This window comes from Meles meles, chromosome 12 (assembly GCF_922984935.1).
Source record: "Meles meles chromosome 12, mMelMel3.1 paternal haplotype, whole genome shotgun sequence".
Classification (NCBI taxonomy): Eukaryota; Metazoa; Chordata; class Mammalia; order Carnivora; family Mustelidae; genus Meles; species Meles meles.
Genome location: NC_060077.1, coordinates 6,815,495 through 6,829,678, shown reverse-complemented (window position 1 = coordinate 6,829,678; position 14,184 = coordinate 6,815,495). Strand labels below are relative to the sequence as shown.

At 60.4% G+C, this 14,184-nt stretch overlaps 1 protein-coding gene across 1 annotated transcript in view; it reads right to left on the bottom strand.

Annotated features, from left to right (window-relative positions):
* TESC (tescalcin) overlaps positions 1 to 14,184 on the bottom strand; it is a 53,485-nt gene that overhangs the window by 6,795 nt on the left and 32,506 nt on the right. Inside the window, exons 3-7 of the mRNA XM_046024389.1 lie at positions 10,912 to 10,992; positions 6,081 to 6,220; positions 4,189 to 4,250; positions 3,979 to 4,086; positions 629 to 676 (exon numbers count right to left, since the gene is read on the bottom strand). Coding sequence (XP_045880345.1) covers positions 629 to 676; positions 3,979 to 4,086; positions 4,189 to 4,250; positions 6,081 to 6,220; positions 10,912 to 10,992 — 439 coding nt within the window. The remainder of the gene's footprint in view (positions 1 to 628; positions 677 to 3,978; positions 4,087 to 4,188; positions 4,251 to 6,080; positions 6,221 to 10,911; positions 10,993 to 14,184) is intronic.

Here is a 14,184-nt window from a genome sequence, read left to right as displayed (position 1 = left end):
GCCTGGCTCCAGGCCCCGGCCCATCCCCTCCCTCAGGCTGGTCAGTGGCTGCGGCAGTGCCCTGGGCCAGAGCCTCGGGGTGCTGTTCCCTGACTTCCTGTCCTTCCTCAGATTCCAGAACCACCCCCTGTCAGGGTACTCAGAGACAGGCAGAGGGCGCAGCAGGCTCATCTCCCTCCGCGGGGTCTGTAGCCGTCAGAGCAGAGGGGGCTCCTGCTTCCCAAGCTCGGAGCACATCTGTGGCAGCAGAGGTCCCCCCTGGGGGCTGGGGGTGGGCAGCTACGTCCAAGGCACCTTCTCCGAGGCACAGGAGAACCCCACACGGTGTGCTTCTGGGAAAAGCTAGTTCTCGTATAGGCACAGAACACTCCAGAACCTGGTTCCAACTGTCAGCAGTGAGGCTTCTGACGGGTCTGGGGACGCGTCGGGGAGAGACAGGGTTGGCTGGAGCCCTTCTGGTCCACTTCAGGTGCCCAGACCACAGGTGAAGAGGACTCTCCCCGTAAAATCAAGTAAAGCCCGTGCTTTAAAGGTCACGCCCAGGCATGACCCCTTTCCGCAGAGAAGTGGGTCTCCTCCTGACCAGCGGGCAGCCCCTCGAGCCCCATCGCTCCTCCTAGACACCCACCTTCAGGAAGTCATCGAAGGTGATCCCCTCATACACCTGGTCAGGCTCCTGGGGACAGAGCACATGCAGAGTGAGCGGCTTCCACCAGGAGACCCCGCCAGGACACAGACGCTGGGGCCCCTTTAATCAAGAGAAGGAGGGGTTCCTCCGGCTTGAGGCCATCACCCTGAACTCTGACGTCCCCTTCACTTGCATAACAACATGACAGAAGGAGGGTGCGGGCCAACTGGGGACCTCCCTGAGCGCCCCAGGGGAGACCCAGTGGATGAGGGTGTCAAGAAAGAGGGGGGCACAGAGGCACGGACTCCCTCCCCTCAGCCACCAATGGACACACCTCCTGCCATTTCCCCGTTCTGCCCCACTGTGCCTGCACTGACCCTGTGAGCTCACAGACCACTGGGGCAGGGGTTGTGGGGAGGGCTGGCTTCTGCGGCCCAACCCTTGTGCCCAGTGAGTCACCGCGATAAGGGTAGCCTGCGGGGCCTCTCCCCCAGCCAGTCATGGTCAGTGCCAGTCTCCATATGCATCTGTCCCACTCCGGGCACACACAGACCTCACGAGGCCAGAGGTGGGGCTCCTGCCCCTTCTGCTATCTCAGGCTCTGGCACAGCCAAGCCTCCCCAAACCTCACCCCTGCTGCAGCACCCTTTGTGACAGGGACCGCCCGGCCGCCATCCGTATCCATCCTCAGGAGGCTAAACAAATCCTGGGCATCTGTGCTGTTGATTACTAAGCAGCCACTAAGAAGGGGTTGATCTCTACGTGCAGGTACAGAAAAGGCTCCAAGATACAGAGTGGAAAAACCAAGCAGAAAGACGGCGGCAGGTCCGTGAACCCAGGCCAGTCTGGTCCCGTACTGCTAACCAGACACCGTCTGTCACCGTCCAGCCCGTGGAGGTGGGGAGGTCAGCATGGAGAAGAGAAGCGGTCTGTTCAATTCCATTTTGTGTAAATCAGAAATAAAAGATATACACGTCCACGTTGGTGTATGTTGGGAAACAAACCCCACGAGGGCAGTTCCCTGGTGGGGGAGAAGGGCACAGAGATCGTACACCTCTCTGGTGCTGTCCTGATGTCTGTCTAAGCAAACAGAAGGCACCCTGAGCGCCTGCCACACCAATCCCATCCTTGCTCCCATTTTACAGAGAAGACCACTGAGGCACATGAAGCCAGGCCCCCCCGTCCAGCTGGGAGGCTCCAAGAGCCTGACTGGAAACCACAAAGAGTGAGGAATCAAACACTGGTTTTTCATACAAAAAACTCATCTATGTGCACTTCCAAATTTTATAAATGGGACCAGTTCTCAAATGCCAGGGCCTGTCCCCCTGGGGCTCCCTGCTCTTCCTGCCCGGTGCATGGGGAGAGGCGGGGACCCGGGTTGCCTCCGGGGAGAGAGCAGTGGAGGAGAGCTAATGAGAAAGACGTTTCCATAGCCCCGACTGCAGGGCACCGGCGGAGGGAGGGCAGGGGAAGCCCCCAGCAGAGACCCCAGCCTAGCAGCCCCCCACGCCCCCAAACCACAGGAGCGTCCAGAGAAAGCCCTCTGGAAAGTCAACGGCTGGCTCGGGAAGGCCAGGAATGCAACTGACGGAGCTTCGGTCCGGGGCGGGCAGTGCGGGCAGGCCCACTGAGCATCCCTGGAGGCCACCTGCAACCCAACCGCCTGGCCCGTCCCGGCCCTGCATGCAGACATGAGCGCACACGGCTCATCCGTGTAACCGGCCAACGTTTGCAGGAGGGAATATTTGAAGAGCACCCAGAGGACCCGTAAATCAAGAAAGGCGCTTGGGATGCACCCCCAGGGAGCAGGCCTGGGCTCGGAGATGCCCCCGCTTCTGAGGTTGTGCGGATTTTATGCAGATCCACAGCTGCCAGCTGCTAAGAGTTTACTACAGCAAATTAAGAAAACTGTCACCCATGGAAACTGGAGTGGGACGGAGAGCCGTTTAGAGGAGGAGAGTGTAATTAAATCAAATGGGAGTTTGGCTCGACGACAGGGCAGGGGATCCCTGCGCGCCCCGCTGAGGTCACCAGCCCCTCTGCTGCAGTTAATTTGCTGAGTGGGGTCGTTTCACTGAAGCCAGAAGCCTGCCCGCCCCGGGTCTGAGAAGCAGACAGAGAAAACGCAGCCCAGTACAGTGACCGCAGCCCCTGCCCCTGGGAGCAGGCCCGGGCCTGCCAGTCCCCTTGACGGTGGGCGTGGGGCACAAAGAGCGACTCTGGCAGGAAGACGCCCCTCCACCCAGGCCGGGGAGGTGTCTGGGGCCACATCACACACCGATGTGTAGCGCTGACGGCCTCAGCGGGACCAGCCAAAACCCTCAGCGAACGAAGTCACAGAGATGGTCAGATGCCTGCCCTCAGGGTCCCTGGAGCTCAAAGCCACCGTATCAGGGGCTAGCCGGCTACACCCAGCCCCCCAAGAGCAAGTCCACCAGGCATAGTAAAGAGGGCTGCCCCCCGAATTCCAGAAAGTTCTTTATGTCCTCAGGCTAACGTGAGACCACCAATCGATAGAATGATGTGTGCACAGGCCGTGCAGCCACCCTCGGGGACAGGGGCGTGGGGGGTGCCTGGCCGGCCTGGGCATAGCTGCGGGTGTCTCCGCGTGCCCCACGACCAGCACGTGCACGCCGGTAGCCACCTCGGTCGCCCTGCCGGCCATCTACGCCGGTGCCCCTCTGGTTAACGGTCCTTCACTGGGGACCATCCCGTTCCCCCACCAGGGACATCTGGCCATGTCTGCAGATGTTCTTAGTTGTCACAACTGGGAGGGAGGGACTGGCATCCAGGGGGTGGAGGCCAGGGACGCGGCTGAACAAGACGGACCCCCAACCAAGGCTGTCCCGCCCCACGTGTCACCAGCGCCAAGTGGAGCAGCCCTGCTCTAACCGGCCCCGCACAGTCCTGAGAAACGCCCCAGCGGTCTCGACACCAGCACGACCCCAACAAGCCTCCAGGGGTCCCCAGCCCCCGTGCAGAGACCCCGATGCTCAGCCCTGTGGCCAGCCCTCGGCAGCGACGTGACGCCTCCGTGGCCACACCTGCCTCTGGCCCCCACATCTCTTCTGGGGCCGGCGGGGGGCTCCCCTCCACAGGTACCAGCCCTGAGGCCGAGTCTCGATGAGGCGCGTCCCCACTCCCAGCTCCGCGCTGAGGCCCCAGATGAAGCACCCCAGAGGGGAGCCCCTGCTGGCCCCATCCCTCTCAAGGCCAGGAATCCCCTCCCAGCCACTTGTAGATGAACAGTGGTCTGGGAGGCTCCCCGCAGGGCCTTCCAGAAGCAAGCGGGGCAAGGCAGGGCAGAGCTGGTCGGGGCTCGGGGCTCGGGGCTCTGGGACGCGGCTCACCATCTGCCCCACGCACACGCTGGCTGCCTCCATCATGGCCCCGTCGGCGATGGAGCGGGCCGACTCCTTCTCGATGTGTGGGTTCCCGGAGAGCAGCTCCTCCACCACCTGCCGGGCGAGGCAGACACGCGGTGACCTCGGGGCTCCGTCCGGGCCGCGGGCGGGGAGGGGCCAGGAGCCCTGGCCTGCGGGCCGAGGAGCATACTTTACATTTCGATACTCTTCCAGGGTGATGCGGCCGTCGCTGTCCGAGTCATACATGTGGAACAGAACTGGGGGTGGCAGGGGAGAGAGAGAAAAGGGGGGCTCGGTCAGACGAGCAGGGAGGGGCGGCCCACGTCCCCTGCTTCCCCAACACTCCTGAGCGGAAATATACCTCAAAATGGGCAAAAGACATCCACAACGACCCAGTGGGGCCACCGCAGGGATCAAGGACAAAGGCCGTGGGCCCAGACTACCTATTTCCTGCTGGGTGACCTTGGGCAAGTGACCTAACTTCTCTGAGCCTCAGCTTTCCCATCTGTCAAATGGGAAGAACAACAACAGCACCTACTTCAAGGTGTTGCCCAGACTCCAGGAGCCCTGGAGCTGGCAGGTAAGGACCGGCGAGCGATCCCTGCACACGCTGAGCACAAGCTAATGGACAGACAGACTGACGTTATTTTGAAGTCTCATTCCTTGCGGCACTGGCCGGCTCGGTGACAAGAGCGTGGGACTCTTGTTCTTGGGGTGGTAAGTTTGAGCCCCACATTGTGTAGAGAGATTACTTAAAAATAAGATTTTGGCGGGTGGGGGGCCTGGGTGGCTCAGTCGTTGGGCATCTGCCTTTGGCTCGGGTCATGGTCCTAGGGTCAAGCCCCACGTCGGGCTTCCTGCTCTGTGGGAGACCTGCTTCTCCCTCTCCCACTTCCCTCCTGCTTGTGTTCCCTCTCTTGCTGTGTCTTTGTCAAATAAATAAAATCTTTAAAAAAAATTTTTTTTTTTTTTTAAATCATCATTCCTCAAAGACCCAAGCAGGCAGCTATCATTGGTGGGTTATGGGTCACACTGCCAATACCCCGGCCCCTGGCTGGTCTGAGCCGGCCCCCGTGGGCACGGGCTGGGACACCAGAACCTCCTCTCCTCTCATTAGTCCACTTTGTGTCATTTGCTTTGTGTCTCTATGCACCCGGCCGCCCAGCAGAGGCCAGGACCCAAGGGGGAGGCAGCCCTCAGCCCCACCAGCTCAGCCTGCAGCTCCCCAGTCCCCGTGCCGGCACTGATCTGGCACCGACTGGACACCCCGGCAACGTGCAGCAAATATCTGCACGGCTCATCTGCACGTGGCCCCATGAGGCGAGGCTGCCCTGAGCCCATTTCACAGACTGTACTCTGCAAGCTCAGAGAAGTTAATGGGTTTGCCTACGGCTGCCCTATTAAAGGAAGGGAAACTGGGGCCCCCCCGACCTCTGACCTGGCCTTCAGAGCAGGTGGGACACTGGGCCGACACCGGGCTTCCCTACTGGTCCAGAGCACGGGGGGGGCGCACTCGGGGGCCCCCAGCCCCGGCGGTTCCCACCAGCCCTCACGTACGCATTCCAGAGCTAAATATGGCCGAGTCCCCAAGTTCCCTTGCTTCCGCTAACAGGGCTGAGCCTCGGGTGGCCTACAGCGGGATGTCAGGAGTCCTGGGAAAGTCCACACCGGGGAGGGACACGTGACACAGGCCACCCCGGGACCCCGTGCTGCTGGCCAGCCCAATAACAACCAAGCCGGCTCCGGAGCCCAGGGACCAGGCAGCTGGGTGAGCTCCGGGAGCCTCAGAACCCGCGTGTGTTCACCATCAGTGTCCTGTGTCCCGGTTCGGGGTGACACGGCTGCGTGGCGGAAGGGCCCAGGTCTGTCTGAACCAAGGGCCTTGCTCTTTCACGTCCCCCGAGAGCCTCAGCTGCCACGGCCCAACCTGGGGGCCTCTGTGGGTGTCATCAACTCGGAGTGACCGCCCAAAGGACGCGGGTGGGCGTCCCCTGGCCCTCCTCTCCACACTCGCCTCCCCCCACCTCCCGCCGGCTGCAGGGGTGTGGCGGGACCCCCGAGACACAGCCCGCCCCACGCGCACGCACATCGCAACTTCTCTTTGCGGCACAGCTGCACCTGCTCCTCGTCCATGGTGGTGTCGATGGGCCGGAAGTAGGACATGATGGTCAGGAAATCCTCGAAGTTGATCTCATCGGCCAGGCCGCTGGACCCCTTGCGCAGGTTCCTACGGGAGCCGAGAAGACAACAGGGGCAGTGTGTGAACCCCGGGCCCTGTCCCTTCACCTGCGGCGCCTCAGAGAACCCAGCCCTTCTGGGCCCACACGTCCACCGCTATGGCCCTCTTAGCCTTGGGTTCCGTTTCCCAGCAACCTGCTTGCAGGGGCGCCAGGGGTCGGCGGGGGTGGTCCCCGGAGGTCTGCCCCAAGCCCGGTGCTGCCCTCCCAGAGCTCAGCACAAGGGGGCTGGTGAGGGCTGGGGTGCAGAGGGGTGGGCACTCCCATGTGGGGAAACCAAGGCACCGAGCAATTCGGTAACTCACGGAGCCACCTCTCCTGGCCCTTCCCTTCAGATCTGAAGCTGTCAAACCGCTGTCCAGGGGCCAGCCCTGCCTGCCACCTGTGTTTGTCCAGTCCATGCATGAAGAAGGGGCTTCAGATTTTTAAATGGTTGACAAAATTGGGGGAACCCCAAATAATAGCCTCTCGTGGCAAAATTTCATAAAAATTACAGGAAATGCGAATGTCAATGTCTATAAATAAAGTTTTATTGGCACACAGCCACACCCATCCAGATACTCCGCGTCTATGGCTGTTTTCAGGCCACCCCAGAGCTGAGCCGTATGACACACGCTACGTGCATGGCCCACGAAGCCTGAAATACTGACTCTGTGGCCTTTTACAGAAAAAGCTGGCCGACTCCTGCTCGCTCTCGGCTGCTCGCAGCTCCGGTAGCGATGGGCTCGGCAGCACTGAGTCACCGGTTTACTGCCAAGGTGCAAAGTTTACCGATAACTTCAGATCTTTTAATAAGTCAAGACAGGCTCGAGGTTGTCCCAGCGACGTGCATTTCAGAAGGTGCCGGGAGGGGCTCCTTTCATTCCTCGTGCAAACATGCCCGGTTTAGAGCAATCTTTCTCATCCTGAACTTTCTGACGATCCTGTAAGGAACGGAGCCCTTGGAGGTGGGAAAGGGCTCACCCCGCCCTCCAAGACGGCTCCTCTGTCCACAGTCTGGGTCCGGAAGGGTCTTAGGAAGCCAGGCTGACCCTGGTCTGTCTTGAGAGGAAAACCCTGTCTCTGGACCCCACTCCAGAGTCCTCCCCTCACCTCCTCGGAACTTCCAGGACAGGAAGCGAAGGATGTGGGGACGCCTGGGTGGCTCAGTCGGTTAAATATCTACTTTCAGCTCAGGTTCTGGGGCTGAGCGTGCCTTGGGCTCCCTGCTCGGAGGGGAGCCTGCTTCTCCCTCTGCCTGCTGCTCCCCCTGCGTGTGTACTCACTCTCTTTCACACAAATAAAAAAATAAAATCTTTTTAAAAAAAAGTGAAGGATGGAGAAGGGTAGAAGGCTCTTCCACCCAGGGCCAGCCCTTCCTCATCTTGCCCTCTTCACAGATTCCCACGCTCCCGCCCCACTCACCCACCTGCCACCATCCCGAGGACCAGAGGGAGCTTTGCAAAAACGCAAATTGGACCCTATTTCTCCCCTGCTTCAAGCCCTCCAGAGGCTTCAGATCTCAGCTGGTAAGTCCCAATCCCTCCCCCTGTTCCCCTGGGCCCCAGAAGGCGGGTGTTGGTCTCACCGTCCACTCCAGCCCAGCCCCAGGCAACCCCTCCTGCCACTCTCCACTCTGAAGGGGTCCCCACAGGTTTGGTTCGACGTCCTCCTTCTGGACACTCAACATTCCCCGACCGACTAACGTCCCTGCCCCCTCCCTCCCTGCAGGTAGCACCGCACCTGCCCCAGCCCTCTGACGGCTGTCCTAACTTCCCACCATCCAAGTAAGACCCTCCCGCCTCTGACTGGCTGCCCTGAAGCCCAGTGGCTGCCTGCGTGGACCTGACCTTCCTGTCCCCTAGCCAGACAGAGGCCACAGCTCCAGCCCCAGGCCCATGCCCTGTCCCCTCGGCAGAGGCCACCATTCATGTGCGGCTGCCCAGCAGATACCCGAAGGCCACCCCGGGAGCCAACAACACAGCTCCTGGAGCCCACCTCGTTCCCGGGGTGACAGGTGAAAGCCACGCTCGACCCAAGGCCAGATTTGTTTTAAGGAATAATTACAGACAGTCAAAGGCACAGATTTTGCATTTGAACAGTGTGCACCTGTGCAACCCACGCCCCAAGTCAGGACCCAGAACATTCTCCCTCACGCCAGGAGCGCCCTCTCTCCAGTCTGCACACGCTCCCTGCTAGGGCGCCGGGGAGGGTCAGGGGTCCCGCCTGCTAGGCCCTGGCCCAGGCCAGCCCGCAGGCCCCAGGAGGCAGCTGGTACGAGCAGGCCTCCGCCCTCGCCCCTCCCTCGCTCACCTCTCGCTGCGGGAGCCACCAGCCCCTAGCTCCGCCCCAGAGGGCTGCGTCCCTGATGCCGGCCAGCTTCCGGAGGGGCCAGGTCTGCGCGGAGCCTTTTGGAAACAAGCCTCACGGACACAGGCTGGCGGGCATGGGCCCACATCCTCGCACACACCCCCATCTCATGCCCGGCACTCCTGGGCTCTGGTGGCTCAGTGAGACCGTCAAGTCCAGACCCCAACAGCCGTGGCAACTCCATGCTGGGGGAGGGGGGGCTCCCAGCGTGGCCCCCATCACCGCCTGCCGACCCCTCCCCACCCCCGGCGCTGCCTCCTACCCACCCCAGGCCTCCTCCCCAGATGCTTCAGACAGAACCAGGACCAAAAAGGAGATTCCAAGCTCCTCTTCACCAAGGACCGTGTGCCATCCCTCTGCAAAGGTGACAATCGTCTGTGAAGATTCCTCCGACGCTGGTTGCTCGCCTCCAACCCCAGACCCAGCCTTGCCTCTGTCGCTCGTCTTCCCCCGCAGGCCGCAGGCGTCACAAAGCTGCCCGCTGTGCTCCACCTCCACTCGGCAGCCCTGCCTCCGGCTGGGGACCACACGACACCTCCTCCTGGGCCTCCGTCGCCCACAGCTCACCGGCAGCCGGAGTGTGCGATCCCCACCCTGCCTTAAACCTGTCAGAGCCCCCCGCTGCTGCTCCCAGGTTAAGGTCAAGACCCCTCTTACTGGTCAGGGGGCCGCACACGCTGCAGCTCTGCCCTCCCCACACCTCTCGTCTCACACGGCCTCTCTGTGCTCCGGCCAGACTGCCTTTCTGCCACACACACTCCCTCCACTTTCTTGTGCCACAGCACCTTTGCACATGCAGTTCAATCCTCCCAGAACACCTTCTCTCTCGGCTTTGTCTCGTTAACACTTGGTCAGTCTCCCTGGCCTTGCCCTGCAGGAAGGCCTCTGCATCTTTCAGGGAAGCTGAGGCCACCTACCCCCCCACCCATGATGAGGGGAGGCTCAGGGAGCCTGAGCACCTTGCTTTGGGCCACACAGCCTTAGTAGAACCAGAGCTCAGTGGCTCAGGCTCACAGACTTGAAACTGGCCTGGGAAGTCACCACCCATCTTCTGGCCACAACACACACGCCTGTTCCCTTCCTTCCTCTTTCTGCCAGTTCTCCTGGTTTCTCGGCTATCTATGTAGGCATAAGAGGTCAGGCCTGGGGCCACGGCAGGCAGGGCAGGGTGTCTGCCACCCAGCTCTTGATAGAGCCTCAGACGCAATGAGTCTCCATGCAGTCACGCAAGTCGGCTCCAACAACGCTGGACATCTGAGGGCATGAGCTCTGGTTGAGCCTCAGCTCTGGGACACTGCACCACTGCTCTGTGCCTCAGTTTCTCTGCACGTCAGGTCAACAAGCAGAAGGACAGCCGACTCCTTAGTGCACCTCGTCTCAGAGCTCCCTCAGTCACCCCCAGAGGCAGATGCTATTGTGACCTCCAGAACTTACAGATACAGAAACTGAGGTAGCCTCCGAGACAGCTCCCAGTGATTCCGGCCTCCTTGTACCCAGCACCTGTGTAGTCCCCTCTCCTCCCTGGGCTGACCTAGCGACTCATTTCTGATGAGGAGAGCACAGCGAAAACCATGAGATTTCCCTCACAAGATTAGGTTCCCCCCATAAATGGGCTCTTCCAGCTCAGGGGTTCAAGCTCCCCTCCTCTCTCTCACATGGATGTCGCTCCACGGGAGGCCAGCAGCTGCCATGTGTGTGCAGACCTGGGGGACAGTCCCTGCTTGGAAACAGAGCCTGCCCCGGTCAAGCCTTCAGATGACAGAGGCCCCAGCTGCCCCTGAACCCAAGAACCCGGCTAGTCTGCCCCTTGGATCTCTGATGTGCAGGACCAGTGAGATAAGTATTCGTTTTGGGGTGCCTGGGTGGCTCAGTGGGTTAAAGCCTCTGCCTTTCGCTCAGGTCATGATCCCAGCATCCTGGGATCGAGCCCCGCGTTGGGCTTTCTGCTCAGCGGGGAGCCTGCTTCCTCCTCTCTCTCTCTCTGCCTGCCTCTCTGCCTACTTGTGATCTCTGTGTGTCAAATAAATAAATAAAATCTTTAAAAAAAAAAAATAGAAGTATTCGTTTGGAACCACTGAGTATCAGGATAATTTGTTATGTGGCCGCAGCTAACTGCTGATAGGCCTGAGGGACTGAGTGAGCCGCCCAGAGTCAACCAGCCATGAACCCAGCACCGGAGCTGTCTGAGCCCGAGCTGTGCCTCTAACTCCTACTCGGCGCTGCCCCCTCTTCTCTGTGTTGGCTTCTGGGGCTGTAAGACAGTGCGACGGTGAAACGCTCTCTCGAGGCCGAAGTCACCTGCCATCGGGCCGGTTCAGGGACAAAGACGCACCTGTTGTCGAAGAAGGCACGGACGATTTTGGATCGGATTGGGTTGAGCTCCAGGTCAGGGACGTTGTTGAAGTTCTCCTTGCTGGGTCCCAGGAAGGAGCAGCACCGGGGAAAGAGAGAGGAGGAAAAAAGCCAAGGTCACGTGGCGTGTTAGCACTCATCAGGCTGTATTTCTCAATCCCGAGCAGGTCCCATAAGAACAGTCCAGAGACAGGCCTGGACCACACGGCACTGATCGGCCCCCTGCTCTCTGCTCTGACCGCTGGGAGCTGGGAGGATCTGAAAGCTCTGAGATGCTCTGTGTCCCAGACCTTCACCCCCCAGAAAGTGCAGAGACACAAGATGTGCACCCCTTTTCGGGGGTTCAGAGACCCCCCTCCCCGAGGCCCATCACAGACCCCCGGTGAGGAGAGCCTGCTTCGGCCAGTCTGGAGTCGGGGCAGCAGACTGCTGGTCTGGGGCTGGAAGACAGGCTGGCAAGACCTCGGCGGGTGGAAGGGAGAGTCAGCCCAGGACCCAGCCAGTCTGCACCATGCATCCGCCTCTGAATGCGTCCGTGGAAGGCAAGAGGCATCATCATAACAGCCACACACTGGAAACCCCCCAAGGGTCTGTCACCGGAGAAGTAGATAAATCGCGGTCCATCGAGACAACGGAGTATTATTCAGCCATGAAAAGGAAGGATGCGGGATCCACGAGGCAACACAGATGGGCCTTGAACACATCACAGGGGCCGAGTGAAAGCAGCCAGGCACCAAGACTACACAGTATGGGACCCCGTTCACACACAACGTCTCGAAGAGGTAGATCCGCAGAGACAGAACAGACACCAGCGGCGGCCAGGGACGGGGTGTTGGGAACGATGGGCAGGGACCATCATCTAGGGGATGATCAAAAGATTCAGGAACCGTGGGGTTGGACGCAGCTGCGAGGATACTAAAAGCCATGGAATTGTACATTTTAAGGGCGAGTTGTATGGGATGTGAGGCCTATTTCAGGAAAGCTGTTTAGAAAAAAAAGATGCCGGCTTGGGGCAGAAGAGGATGAATTTCAAACCCAACAGCACCGTCGCTGGGCAAAGGGGTCACTGGGTGGGGGACAGGCTGCAGGTCCGCAGGGGAGGAGGCAGCGAAGGTCATTACCTTCCTTACCTGCCCACAAAAAGCCGTCCTTTGTTCTCAGAACCTGCCTCCCACTCACCTTCTTCTTCTATTCCATGGACTTCGAGGGGGCAGTGGCCTTGGGAGGGACCCAAGGCCCAGGCTGGTGACCCGGGGAGCTCGGAGGCATGCCCAGGCAGGGGAGGTGGGAGATCAGCCACTTAAGCTGAGAGTGTCCAGGGCTGGGGTTGACCACAGAGCCGGGGCTCAAAACTCAAACTCGTGCCTGGCGGGAACAAGGAGATGTCACGTACATGGAGACTCAAACACGGAGCTGGAAGCTTTCAGAAGCACATGGCTGGCCTGTCCTGTCCCCACCTTACAGACGGGGAGGCTGAGGTCCAGAGGGGAAAGAGGAGCCTGGCTCGGGCGCCCAGATGCCAACCCCACTGTGACCCCACTGCTAACCCCACGCTGCTTCCTGTCCCCACCCCCAGGGCTCCCGGCGAGGCTGGCTCAGGGGACGCCCGGCCAAACTCAGGAGCCAGCGTCCGTGGACGCCACGTCTGGATTCCTCGGATCCCAGGGCTGAAGAAGGGGGCACGCTCAGAACAGTTGCCTGGGGTGACGGAGTACTATTTGGTCACAAGAAGGATCGCAGTGTCGAGGCACGCGGCCATGCAGACAACCTCGAAGGCACAGGGCCGAGCAGAAAGCGCCGGACACAAATGGCCACATCCCAGAGGATCCTTTTATCGGCGATGACCAGAGTCGGCCTGCCCAGGACTGATCCAGAGGCAGAAGGCAGAAGGCAGACCGCTGGCCGCCAGGGGCGGGGGGCGAGCAGGGGTGGTAGCTGATCAGTACAGGCTCTCGTGGCAGGGAGGGGAGAGGGAGTGATGAAAATGTCCTCCAACTGGCTGCGTACTTCAAACAGGTGAACTGTAGAATATGCGCCTTATAGCTCAATAAGGCATCTAAAAAATTTCCCCAAGAGAGGTTGAAAAACCAAAAGCAAAGAAGCATTGCACGATGACCCTCTTTATATAAAGAACACAAGGTACCGGCACTAATCTATGCGGCCCGAAATCAGGAGAGAGGTCAACTGCCTTGTTGTGGGGGGTGCAGGGGGAGAGCAGGGAGGGACAGGAGGCGGCTCTGAGGCAGACAGTGCTCTGCCTTTGACCTGGGTGGGGTCAGGGGTCTGTGCAGGCTGTACCGTCCCCTCTCTGGGAGCTGACACCTTTCTCTGGGTGTGCTGTCCTCCCCACTAGCAGAGCCGGTGGCCCCACGGGAGACCACAAACAGAATGCCCAGAGACCCCCGCACGGGGACAGGTCAGGTCAGAGGAGCCACGTGGAGAGCGAGAGAGAATTCTGGGCGAAGGGAAAAGAAGCGGCCAGCAGCTTTGTGGCTGAGACCCTCCAAGCCCCCTCTGGCTTTCATTGGTCAGGGGTCCAGGCCACCGCAAATCTGGCCTTGGCCTCGGTTTCCTATCTGTAAAGTGGGCACACAGATGCCATAGACAGAAGATTTCACATGCCACGTGCTCAGGGCCTCGCATCGCTGGGGGCAGCTCAGGTGCTCAGAGAGCCGTGGGCAGAGCAAGCCGTGGAGCGGAAAGGGTGGTGAGTGTGGGGAGGGCTAGGTTCCTCATCCACTCTGTCCTGAGCATCTGGGAAATGCCAGGCTCAGTCCCCCTGCCGAGGTGTCCAGACCTCTCAGCTGCTCCCAGGACTTGCCCTTGGATTCTTGGAGAGCACCAAACCCCAGCTGCGCCTTGCTGAGCTTGGGAACGGGCTGTCAGAGGAATGATCTCCCAGAGCTGCCAGAAGCATCCTATCTAGGGACACGCCTGGGACGTGGAAATGGGTCTGGTTAATTCCCCAGCAACGGGGAAGCTGCAGGTTCTAGGCAGCTGAGAAACACGGGTCCTGGCCTTGGAAAGGGAACAAGAAGAGACGCAGCAGCAGCCCTCTCCAGCCCCCATGAGATCCCACGAAGGGCCAGAAGCTCCCTGGGGCTGATGGTGGAGGAAGGAAGGACAGGACCGCGCAGAGCCTGACCACGTGTCTGCAGAAGAAAATTAACAAGACGAGGCCTGACCTCCCACTAACCAGGGGCAGAGGTGAGGCAGATGCTAGGAATCCGGCTGGGGGCACAGTGTCCCGGGT